The sequence below is a fragment of the Leptinotarsa decemlineata genome, unplaced genomic scaffold (genome assembly GCF_025532065.1).
Source record: "Leptinotarsa decemlineata unplaced genomic scaffold, Ldec_3_MD MMD2_tig00000026_RagTag_RagTag, whole genome shotgun sequence".
NCBI lineage: Eukaryota > Metazoa > Arthropoda > Insecta > Coleoptera > Chrysomelidae > Leptinotarsa > Leptinotarsa decemlineata.
The window spans coordinates 7,757,737-7,771,176 of NW_027412539.1; the positions used below are offsets into that span (position 1 = coordinate 7,757,737).

Here is a 13,440-nt window from a genome sequence, read left to right on the forward strand (position 1 = left end):
GCGCTCAAATAAGTGATAAATGATGATGCTTTGTTTGCATCGTGATCTGGCAAAAAACGATTATTGGCAAAATGCCTCTTTTTGGAGGCGTATATCTTTTTGGAAGAAAGTTATCTTATGAATATTCGTTGGCAATTCGGGCTCTACACCTGTATATTTGAGCATGATATCCCAAGAATGACCTGAAGAGGTGAATTAGTAGGCTGGATCTGATTTATATCTATCCAGGCATATATTACGGAAATTTTTGAATATATTACATACAACTTAGTAAATTTTATTCAGGTGAGCATAATCGACATGAATTGAAAATAGAAACTGGATAGCTTGAGAAACTACAAAAAAAAGAACTAACTAAAACTGGAAATTGGGAGTCCAGGCTGAGCTATCTGAGCAATGTTTGTGTTGTAGTTATAATCCTGGATTACATTGATTCTTCACATACAGAGTGGTGAGTAGAAAGAAGGAAAAAAACAAAGTTGAATTCATTGTGAGGGAGACAGAATATGGTTATTTATTGTATTTCTTGTTATTATTCGAGTTAGTATACGGTTTTTACTTTGTTATAATTTTGGTTCACATTATTCTTTCAGTTTTGATTTCATTTTACGTTTATTGGAAATGACTCTGATTTTTATAGAGACTAGGTTTACCAATTTCAGACCAAAGTATGATATAAATTTTTGTGTATGTGTGTGTGTTTGTCAACAGAGAGGAACATTTGTTTTCTGCTCAGATTTAGTACATGTGTTGTAAGTATGACTCTGAGAGATGGAGGCATTTCGCATCCATACAAACATTGATAGGTAAAGAGTTTTCCCACATCAAAATTGAAACATCTGTTGATAATTCGAAGTTGGCAAAAAAGCACTGATTCAAGTGGCGCTAATTTCTATCAATCTGAATAAGAATTTACTGATATACTACAGTTTAAAGTAGACTCATATAAACGGATAAAACTTATGGAATAGTCTACCATATTGCAAAATTAGGCACTCAAAAATGAAAAAAAAAATGTTGAACATGCCAACAGCAGTAATAATGTTTAAGAATACAGAAATTGCAAGAATATTTTTCATCTTCAGGTGATTATAATAACAATTCATAACTGAAGAATCAATTTGTCAGTTGACTACACCAAACTATTATTTGATATTATATCAGCTATCCTTTCAATGTTCCCAATTCGAATAGCACTGGAATCGATCTTTGCCGACGTACAGAAATGTCATTGTCAGACAGATGCATTAAGTTTTGTCAATCCATCAAAATTGTCCGTTTCATCATGAACAACAACCCATTCTATTCAACAAACACCAGCATCCTGAACGAAAGTTTCTGCAACTCCAGACCCACTAATTTGAATGGACAGAATGTAATAGTTTCACAAGAACAACAAAGAAAATTGATCGATTCTCTGAATACTGCAATAGTAGGTTTTCCCTGTAGTAATAATTGTACTGCTTCCAATTTTGTGCCCGGAAACTTCATCCAAGCAAGAAAACAGTTCATTCCAGGTGGTGTGCAATTTTTATTTATGCCGCAACAGCAAGTACAACAACCACAACCCCAGAGAATTTTGAGCTACAATCCACTCACACAAGTTCCTAACCAGATTCAAGAAACATGTTTCTGCCCCACTACATTGGAACAACAAATTGCTATCAACTCTTTGAACAAACATGGATTAGAATCTTTGGAATACCAGCAGCAACTTTCCAGGAACCCATTCTTTCCACAGTATCAGCAACAGAACCACCATTTTCCATTTCAGTTGAGATTTCATCAAAACGTTGGGACTGATACGAACCAATTGAACGTTGGTTCCAGGAATACTCCAGACTTTTGTAATTTGGGAGGTTTCAGTCAGATGCAAACAGGAGAGCAGGCTTATAATTCACGGAATATGGAAACTGACTTATTCAATAGTTGCACTTGCAAGACATCTACTTCAAGTCAGAATGTGAATCAAACCGGAACCCAATTTCAATCTAATGCACCTCAATGTGAGTACAGTAGTGCAAGGAGACTGGTCTTATCCAAACCACCACAACTTTATACTGGTCATCTTGTTGACGTACTCGATGAGATTTCTGAACCCTCTAAGAAAAAGGTAAGTTTTTCCGAAAATATTTGTAAAGGACCGGTAGACCAATCGGGTCAATCATTTCCGTGTCAACCATGTGATGGAACACAACCACCCAAAGAAGATATTAACTGCCCAGAAGATGGGATTGGTACAGTGGACAAATCTGAACAAGTGTCGTTTCCTTGTGAATGTTCTGTAGGAAATAACTCAAGATGTGAAACGAGTCCACCAAAATCCAAACCAAAACGATCAATATGGCCCATGCGTAAGGCTAGAAGCTCTGAGGGTACCGAATCTTGTTCCAGTGGGAGTGAGGCACAGAAAAAACGAAATAAAACGAAACAGAAGAAGAGCAAGAAGAAACAAAGAGAAGATGAGTATACCACGTCAGAAAGTGAGTGAAGTATTTGAATGTAAAATCTTCAGTTATCGTAGCTGATTGAATGGGAAATGTGGAATGATTAAAGGAAAGAATTCTGCTCTCATGCCGAGAATCTTATCGAATGTCTCAATTAATTTTTATTCATATATTCACTCCCAAACAAATCGAAGTTCACGAAGGAATACAAAGAAAAATCGAGACAAAAGAATATGAAATAATGTTTCTGAAAATGAAATGTAAAGTGATAAAACGGTTGAAATGAAATAAAAAGTTGTTTGCGATATATCGGATAGTTGTATATTATTCACAACTTAAGTGAAGTGGAGTATCGCCATATCGAGCTTCCATAAGAAGTTTGGGGTAAATGAGTGAAGTTAAAAAAATGTTCGGATAAAATTACAGATAGCAATGCATTGTGTGTGCCTACTAGAATCACCAACGTTTCTAGCACACTCATTGACCCAATTTTCGTTAGTAATAATAATCATGTTATAAAATCTCCCAAGGCATTTCAGATCACAGGCTGATTTACGTTGAATATTTAACAAACAAATTCAAAATAGAATCCAAATTTGTAACATACCGCTGTTTCGACAATTTTACTTTGCATCACTTTTTATCAGAACCAGTTGCCGTGGTTCGAAATTATAAGTGAAAATGATATTGATAATAAGTTATACAATTTAAATTCATTTTTAATCCCTAATTTTGACAGACATGCCCCTCTTAAAAAAATTTGAATTACCAAACCTCCCGCTCCTTTGCTCACTCAAAATCTCAGACTTCTTATGAAAGAACGTGATAAAGCCTTTCAAAACTTTAAAAAAACAAAATCTGTTGATGATCGTATGAGGTTAAGTGGAAGAGCAATTGAATGATGACTTGTCATCATATAAATTTATAATAAATGAACTGTTCCTGATTAATTTGCTTAAAATGTATTAGTAGATGATAAAGATGATATTATTATTATGAAGAATTGAGAAATTATACCTTGTCAATAGTTAGAACCGAAAAAAGGCCATATCTCAAGTATGTCTGTTCTGAAAAAATACCACGCAAAACCTGGAATGCTTTTTCCAACCTCAATCTTAGTTTAAAAAAACAATATCAATCAATCAATCAATCAAGATATGCTTTATTGTCAGAAGAACATAATTCTCGTAGACAAAGCTGTACAATGTGATTTGCTCAAACAATTAGTTAGATTACATCTACGTAAAAAATCTCAATATCTAAATCCTAATACTAATATACATAAATTGAGATTTATACATATTTTACAACTCTACACATGATTTTTACATTAATATATGGATACATGCTGAGATGTTTTATGAGCAGCCCACATAGTAAACATACAGTTATGAAGATGATTAGTCAAAAGTGGAGAAAAAATATTCATTAAGGGTATAAAGTGTGATTTCAAGCAGTAGTTTTTTGGACGATTTTCTGAAACGGTTAATGCATGCGCTGTCCTTTATAACTGTCGGAAGATGGTTATAGATTTTAATCCCATTATAGATGATTGAATCCTTTATTAAATTGCTGGAGGGGATAGGTAGTCTGAAGAGAGAGCTTTGCCTCGATTCACGATGATTCAGGGATCTATGTAAGGTATGTCTATTCTTGTATATGAGGCTCACCGTCTCAAGTATATAAAGTGATGTTACTGTTAATATTTTATGATGCTTAAATAATTCTCTACACGAGCATCTTCGATCCACTTTATATATATATATATATATATATATATATATATATATATATATATATATATATATATATATATATATATATATATATATATCTCAATGCTCTTTTTTGCAGAATAAACACACTATCAAATAAGTAGGTACTACTTATTTGATAGTGTGTGTAGGTATTATTGATTCACCGTAGCTACTGCTTGATTTTTTTTATTCTGAACTGTACACCATATACAATAAGAAATACAGCACTTCTAGTTATAGGTAGTGGTACTATAAATTTTCTTCTCAAGTCTTCACTTTGCAGATGTATTTGTTCCTATAATTCCAATGTCGACGGCAATCTAGATCAGGAGGACATTTTTTCACCAAAATTTCGACTTTCAAAAAAAGATTGAAGCACATGTTACATAACAATTTATTTTTCCTCCCAACTTTTCTCTAGCTTAGTCTCTAGGTTATTTATTTTGAAGTTGATATCTTACTGGACATCTGAATTTGAATTTTTCTATCTAATTACTCAATTGTAAGTATTTCATTAGCTAAAGACATCATAATTTGTACATCTGTTTTTCTTATCACTTAGTGCTACTCTGTTACTGGACAAGCGATGCTGTTTGTTGGGTAGCCTATATCTATAAAATGAAATGAAAATACTCCAATGCTCATTCAATATGATTGAAATATAATAACTATGTTATACAATTGCGTTAGAGTTTATGATAGAAAACCACTTTTCTGGAAATCTGACTATTGATAACAACAGACCTCCCATCTAAACGCCCAAAAAAGAACGATTGGGAGGTCTCAAGAAGCACCGGCAGTTGAAGGTGCTATCAAGTGGTTTCAGCCCTTCAAATCTCCTGGACGGGATGATATATTTTCAGCCCTTCTTCAAAACGGACTGAAAATAATTTTACCTATTCTCATTAAATTATATAGAGCTAGTCTGGCGTGGAACTATATACCACCCAGTTGGTTGGCAGCAAAAGTGGTATATATACCTAGAGAAAATTTTCCAATCCTATCACAACAAGGATATCGTGGGCAAGTCTTTTAAGATACGACCAAGCCGATGTTTGGTTTGAACCCATCAACAATTTTGACGAAGTCACTTTCGACGAGGACCCCGAAAACGAGTTCAAAAACAATTTTCTCATATTTCCCTTCAAATATTCCAGAAGATCCCACCGATTGTAGATCCAGACTATTATAGGATTGGCAAGTTCCTATCTACATATGATCGACGGTAGGACAGGGAACTTGCAACCAAGTGGTCTGCTCAATCAAAGCAAATATTACATCAACTCGATTTTGCAGTCCCTGATCGCATATCCACCACTCTACAACTTACTGAATGAAATCTTTCCCGGTTATAGTTGGAATGTGTCGTTTTGTGGAGCAGTTTGTTTGCTTTCTTTCCTAGATTAGGACGAAAGAATGAAGAGTGAATGAAAATGTCGAAAATGACAAAGAAGTATTAATCAACACTGTCATTCCATTCAGTCCGACGTGGATTCATAAAATGTTGCAAAATGACTGGATTGAGGATAGACAAGATGCGTAAGAGTTTTGTAATACCTAGCAAAGCTATACAGGGTGTTCCTTAAACACATGCTAATATTTAAGGAGGTAATTCTTAGACCCATTTCAAGAAAAAACTTCCTATGGACGTATGTCCTAAACGCCTCAACTTTTGAGATACAGGGTGGCAAAGTTTTCAAAAATATTCAGTTTTTTAATAATAACTGAGATAATTTTGTAGACATCTTTGGCATATTTGGTACATATGTTCCATGCCTCAAGGCGCATTTTCTGATGTACACAAATTTGTATTTTTTCAAACATTGGCATCCCTACGGGTTTCGCATTGAATATTTTTGGGGAAAAAGTAATACGCCAATGCTTTCTTTTCAAAATGAAATCATTTTTAAAATCCTCATTTATTTTTGAGAAAATTTGATCTCTTGGTATTTCTTTGTCCGACGCATGATTTTCACTCAAAAAAATAAAAACGAAGAAAACAAATTGAGAAATTAGATCAATTCTAAAATGAATGAGAATCTGAAAATTGCTTCATAACGCATTACCGATTCCCTAATAATATTTGAAAACATAATCTGCAAAAAAATTAATTTTTCACAAAAACGAGTTTTATTTTATTTTTTGACAGTAAGTCTAAACGAATGGCACAAATTTGTTAATTAGTAATAATACCAAAACTGATTATAAAAATTGTTGGAAGTGGCCACCTGCACTTAGTATGCATGCTTCCGCCCTTCTACGCATGGAATTACGCACCCGTTCAAATATTCCCCGCGTATTTCGTATAGTTTCACACGAGGCAACTATTCGCTCTCTTAAATCTTCTAAAGTATTAACGGGAGTTTTATACACAAAAGTTTTAAGGTGACCCCATAAAAAAAAATCTAAATTGTTGAGATCGGGGGATCTTGCTGGCCATTGCTGAGGTCCTCCGCGACCTATCCAACGATTAGGATAAACTGTATTTAAATGGTTTCGGACAATTACACTGAAATGAGCAGGGGTGCCATCGTGCATGTACCATATTCGATTCCTTAACGCAAGTGGCACATCTTCCAATAACCCAGGTAAGTCTTCTTCTAGAAAGTGTAAATAAGAACGACCATCAAGGCATCCTGGTAGAAAAAATGGGCCTATTAGATGATCACTTATAATTCCTGCCCATACATTAACCGAAAATTGGTGTTGGAAATGGGTTTCGGTTATTGCATGGGGATTTTCTTCAGCCCACACATTATAGTTATGGAAATTTTTAATGGCATTCCGAGAAAAATTTGCTTCGTCTGTGAACAAAATTTGTGTCCCAAACTGCGGATTTAGTGCAATACTTTGTAGATACCACTGACTGAAGTTCACACGCTGTGGAAAATCTCTGGGGAGTAATGCCTGCACTCTTGAAGTATGGTATGGGTATAACAAAAAGTCAACCAAGATACGCCAAACAATTTGATGACAAATATCCAGAGTTCTAGCGATCTTCCTCGTACTCGTCTCAGGATGTTCCTCAATTTCTTGCAGCACCGCTTCCTCAATTTCAGGAGTTCTTACTACCTTCCGGAGTCCCTTTCTTGAAACTACCAGTTTCCCCAAGTCGACGATGGATATTTGAAAAGGTTCGGCTATCTGATAAGGCACGATTAGGATATCTTTCCTGATAAATGCGCCTAGCTTCTGTTGCATTACCATCGGCAAGGCCATATTCGTAATGCATTTGCGCCATTTCTGCATTCGTATAATTCACCATATTTACTGATATTCAGAAAAACAGCGGACTACCAAAATAACTTCAATAACACTTCAAAATCAATCAAAACGCGCTGTGACAGTTTTCAACACCAACACCTTACTTTAAACCAACATCAATATTAGCTACTGACGTTTGTACATACAGAGAATTCGTTTTTTATTGCTATGGTGGGTACGCTGTTTTTTCTGCTTTTAATCTTTAAAAGAAATCACATATCGACAAACTCCATATTTCCAAGAGGTGCAGTAAATAAATTCTGCTACACGTCATTTATTCCAGGATAACTAAATTTATGTTTTCAAAAATTATTAAGCGGTGCTGCGTTATGACGTAATTTTAATTGAGAACAGTGCATCTGACAACAAACAAATACCTTTTAGATCCTCAATTATTTTGCAACAAATCTGATCTCTCAGTTTGCTTTCAGTCGATGCACGATGCCGCATCAGATTTTTAAGGAATTTATCCTTAAGTAAAGCGATTTTTAATTTTTTGAGCGAAAACCATGCGTCGGACAAAGAAAACCCAGCAAATCAAATGTGCTCAAAAATGTATGGAGATTTGAAAAATAATTTTTAATTCAAGATAAAGCAGTGGCGTAGTATTTTTTTCGCCAAAAATATACATTTCAAAACTCGTACGTACGCCACTGGCAGAGAAAATTAAGAAAATTGTACATCAGAAAATGCGCCTTGAGGCATGTAACATATGTACCAAACATGCCAAAGATGTCTACAAAATTATCTCAGTTATTATTAAAAAACTGATTATTTTTGAAAACTTTGCCACCCTGTATCTAAAAAGTTAAGGCGTTTAGGACATACGTCCATAGGACATTTTTTCCTTAAGATGGGTCTAAGAATTACCTCCTTAAATATTAGCATGTGTTTAAGGAACACCCTGTATATGCTAGTATATATTTTAGCTTTGGGAATAGATAGTCATTCTCAATTCAGAAATTGAATGTCGGTCCTGTGCCTCGTACAATGTGACATTTCAGCCAGACCGTGAGAGTGTTTATAAGAAATTCATCTGCTTGTTCCTTGGCTAGACGCACCGTCATGGAAAATACTTACTTATCGGAATCCACCCGAACGGGCAGACAAACATATCACTTTCCGAATCTTGAAATCTACAGATTGCAAGCTAAGTGAAACAGGGCTTTTCTGTTGAATCTTATCGCATGTTGGCCCATTTCATGGGAAAGACATGAAAAATTAGCAACCATCTTACTGATGCAGTTTTCTGGGAGTCTTTGCCTGAGGCAGTGGTGGTGGGGTGTTCGCGAAATCTTTGGGCTTGAAGGGGTTCTCTCGACGGGCAGTCGTGCGGAAAATTTTTTGAAAGTGAGTTTTCCTGGATAATAGGCCGAAACTGTGTATAAACGAGTTAAACTTGAGGTGAAGTTTCGCTACGATATATTTTTGGATTAGCCGGGACGAGATAGACAAACCGTGGTCAGTTAAATGTACATCTACATTTTCATGAATTTTTGGGAAAGTGTTAGCCATAAAAATCAGTATATAGAGTGTTTCAAATAACTGAGTCATAGCTAGCTAGCGGTCGGAAAGTATCGGCCAAGCAAGAGTTTTACAATAATTTACGGCAATGGCACTGAATTTGAGTTATTTTTCAGATTTGCTTATTGTAATTTTCTTTTTCAGTTGTTTCCTTTTTCTATTTTGTTGTATCATTTTTCTTTATTTTCTTTATTATTAAATATAGTAGTTTTGAGGTTTAAAGCTGGCTTTCATTTGAAAATCTAACAGCACTTTCGAAAGTGCCTTAATGTTCAAAATTAATATTCCTCATCTGGCAACAGCAGCTGCCAAATCAATTTTGTAAGACAATCATAGCATAGCGAGAAGGTTTTCAAGGGGTGACCAAAAAATAAGAATAAGTCTAGTTGTTAAACTATGAGCCCAGTTAAAGTCGACGTTATCACAGTGATGATTACGGCGGGATTGTATATATAGTAAGTCCCGCATTTGGAAAAAATAAAGAGCTAAAGTTCTGATACATCACAGTTTCTAAGATTCTATGACTCAATGATGAAATGTTTGAGCTGAGTGAGTTGGTTAAATATTACACCGAAGATGGAAAATCTCTTGTGGACTCTACCTTGAACAATGATTCAAATAGAGAATGAAACGTAATGAAATCGTGAAATGAAGGAAATCCAACCAGACGGATTCATCAGTACACCGACAAGTAACTTCTTCGTGGGGCATCTAAAGTCGAGTATTCATCGTACTGGGGACCACATTACATCACCCTGCCACTCAACAAAGTGAAGACCGCCAGATAAGCGTTCAAGGTACTCGTCTCCAAGAACAGTTTAGGAGGGGATGATCTCGTCGAAAACTAACGAGATGGTCAAAGCGTGGGAGCAAATTATGATCTGCAAACTTCCCATTTAACCTTATATTTCATCTGAAGTTATTCGAATATAGCCACGACGGTTGCACGAAGATTATCAAGGCTTTGGGATTTGAATTTGACTCGAACATTGATTCGACGTTGCTATTATCAGAAACACATTCTCCCACAGAAAAGCTATTAGCCATAGTGCCAAAATTGGACACTACGTGACCGATGCCACCAACGTCGGCTACAACTGCTGGATAAGGTACCATTCTTCGATCAATATCTTGCAGGAAGAATGCGTTAGGTTAGGTCCAAAGTGAGTGGGTCTATTCGAACCTCCACTGCAACCCACAAGGGTTTATTGTGGCTCACATCTATTCACACTTGATCAAATAAACCCAGCTTCTTGATGAAGCCGATTAATTTGTGTGGTGAGTGGTCTTTCAGGTCAGTATGGCCAGGAATCCAGACCAGAGACAATCTGTTAAGTTTTTCTATCGAGGAGAGTCATTTTTGACAATTTGCTACCAATTTAGATGTTGCTCGGTAGGAGCCAAGGGCTTCTAACGCTTGTGTATGAGGTTAGGTTCTTCCAATCTCTCCGCACTCAATTAAATAGCGTAAATTTCCGCTTATAATACAGTCGCGTAGGTTCCTAGACAGGTTGATATCTCTGTCCCGAGTCTGCGACTGAATACACCTGCACCAGAACCAGAATGTGTTTTTGATCCATCTGTGAACCAACAACTATCTGCTCTTAATATTTCTTTCTCCTGGAGTATACAGTCTCGGGAACAGTACTTCATAAGGCAGCTCTTCGTTGACAGTTGGAGGCATAAAGTTAGGGTTCATTAACAGAATGCTGTGACTTCCAGTGTTGAATAATGCGTGCTGAAGCCCAAGGAAACGCGAGTTCCTCATTTTATGTTGTTCGATTCTTCGGTCAAGACCTTGCAGAATGAATGCGTGCTGAAGCCCAAGGAAACGCGAGTTCCTTATTTGTTCTTCTACAGGCGAAGCAATACGATCTGATCTAAATTACTCCTCCTAGGGCGTTATTGTTAGCTCAAGTCTGAAAAAAGTGTTGGAAAACTGAGCATTCTACATTTTGAATACTTTTCAACAACCCTAAATGACATGTTAAAAATTCAAAAGTGCCGGACCTTTTGTGAGTAACCCTTCTCTATTCATTGGACTATACTTTGCAGTTCTCCTACCCCTTGTAGCTATTATCATTAGAAGACTAATACCTCATTCTTCATAGCTTAATCTCGATGTCCTATTGAAATTCCGGTTGAATGAGAGAATGGGTTCTTCAACTAATAGCCCGGAGGATATAATAACGCCTACTTCGATGCTCCTAGTTCATTATCGTCCCGACGCAGTCGGAAATCTAATTTCATATCTCGAACAAGACGTGAAAATGAAGAGGATTTCATCGAGGGGCTTTCGTCACGGAGTTCTGCATATTAAATTCAATCAGGCATTCACTGGGACGATACTAATGCTGAACTTTCTAGTTGTTTTGCTCTACATCTTGCTGACTCTCAATAATTTTTGTGATTCTTAGATATGATTCGACAGTGTAGTCCAAAAACGGTTATAATAAAAAAAGTATTTCGTAAAATCAGTTAAACGAGAACAATGACTTCTGCATTATCATTAAAGGTAGCTTAGGAAAAAGTATATCAAGGTGGTCTATTGCTGGAAGGCTGAAGGCTGAAAACTCGAAAGCAGTGATTTCGAAATCTCAAATTCGTCATGTACGAGGTCTGTTGAAAAAATAACTCGAATCGAAGAAATTGCATCAAATTTTTCGTGGCTCACGAATGAGCCACGAAAATGTAAATGACGACACTCGCCTTGGCTGCCTCATCGCATCAACAACCGATGAAAATGTTGGGAAAAGTGGAGAATCGTGTTATCGCTATTGGAAAAGTTGCCGAGGATGTCGGCATATCGGTTGGCTCAAAATTCTTGACATGGAGCATGTGGCAGCAAAATTCGTTTCAAAACTGCTGAATTTTGAGCATAAAACGGTCGCATTAACATCGCTCAGGAATTGGGAAAGAGTTTTGCTTAAAAGGGTCATAACTGGAGACGAATCCTGAGTATATGACCAAAAAAAACTAATTCGTCTAATCTTTGGCTTAGATTACCGAATGACGAGTAGGAATCATTTTAAAAAGTTTAAATTACTGACGGTACCATCGATCTACATTTATAAAACTGTAACATATGTTGAACCCAACCTCAAGAGCTTCTCAAAAAATTCTGACTCTCATGACCATGCTACGAGGCATGGTGACTTACTTAGAAGTATAAAGCACCGTACATCACTTTACGAAAGCAGTCCTAAATATAATGGAATACGATTTTTCAATCATCTCCCAAATGATATCAAAAATGAAAAAATAATAAATTCAAAACAAGTTTGAAAAAATATTTAGTGGAGTCCTGCTTTTATGACATTAGTGAATATTTTGCTAATTCATAGTTTTTTTTTATTTGTTGTTTGCTTGTTTGTATGGACGATATGTTTGAAGTAATATAGTTATTTGTTTATCGTATGTATATGTGTGTACCTATATATGTCTGTGTATGAACATTTTATGACTTGTCCTATATCATGTGTATGATCTTAAAGGATAAATAAAGATTATTATTATTAATAATTATTATGACATCGAAACCTGAATCCAATCGTCCCAATGAAAGAGCCCAGGAGAGCCAAGATCAAAAGAAGACACCAAGTTCAGTCGAATGTCAAGGTTTCGCTCACTGTTTTCTTCGATTACCGTGGCGTAGTACATCAGGAGTTCTTGCCATATGGTCGTACGAAGGAGTATTGTTTCGAAGTTATGCGCAGCTTACGAGAAGCGACACGAAGAAAATGTCAGGTATTGTGTAAAAACAATCCACGGCTTTTGCATCAAAAAAATACACCTGCTCACTCGTCATTACAACACTATAATCATGCCTTAGCCACCGTATTCTCCAGATTTACTTTCATGCAATTTTTTCCTGTTTCCAAAATAGGAGAAACCCATGAAAAAACGACGTTTTACACCTGAGTAGGTAAAAACCGAATCGCTGAGGGAACTCAAGGAAATACCAAAAAGTGCAAATCAGCACTGCTTCTAGGATTGGTTTATCATGTTTATTCATTTTTAAGGGTCAGTATTTTACAATGTTATTATGATTTGCTGGGATCCTGCTATAGGCTTAGGCCTCTTTAGGGTTTCTAGGGTTGGAAAAAACCCTGGCACAGATATATTATATCTGAGTTTCACCTCATTTTTTGAACACATATATTGCCGCAGCCAGGAGCGGCAAATGCTGTTATTTATTGATCCACTTCATTAAAGAATTGTGGCGATCGGTTTCTTAAAATCACCGAACTACAAATAGAATTCATTGAATAAATACTCCGCAGTTGAATTTGAAATGTTGTGTTTATCATATCATTTGAAAATAATTCAATTAAAAAATTATTTACAATTTCGATATTTGATGGAATACAAATCATGAAATTATGAAACAACAAAAATTAATTGGCGCTTCGGGGCGACTTCATTGGTTCCAGTGGCGCATTTGCTTT

The 13,440-nt window shown here is 36.0% G+C and overlaps 2 protein-coding genes across 4 annotated transcripts in view; one reads left to right on the forward strand and one right to left on the reverse strand.

Annotated features, from left to right (window-relative positions):
* Window positions 1-13,440, reverse strand: part of LOC111503748 (uncharacterized) — a 293,459-nt gene that overhangs the window by 229,414 nt on the left and 50,605 nt on the right. The window lies entirely within an intron of this gene.
* Window positions 1,222-2,756, forward strand: LOC141480923 (uncharacterized). Its single transcript, XM_074171667.1, has one exon. The coding sequence runs from the start codon at window positions 1,226-1,228 to the stop codon at window positions 2,489-2,491; it is 1,266 nt and encodes a 421-aa protein (XP_074027768.1). The 5' UTR covers window positions 1,222-1,225; the 3' UTR covers window positions 2,492-2,756.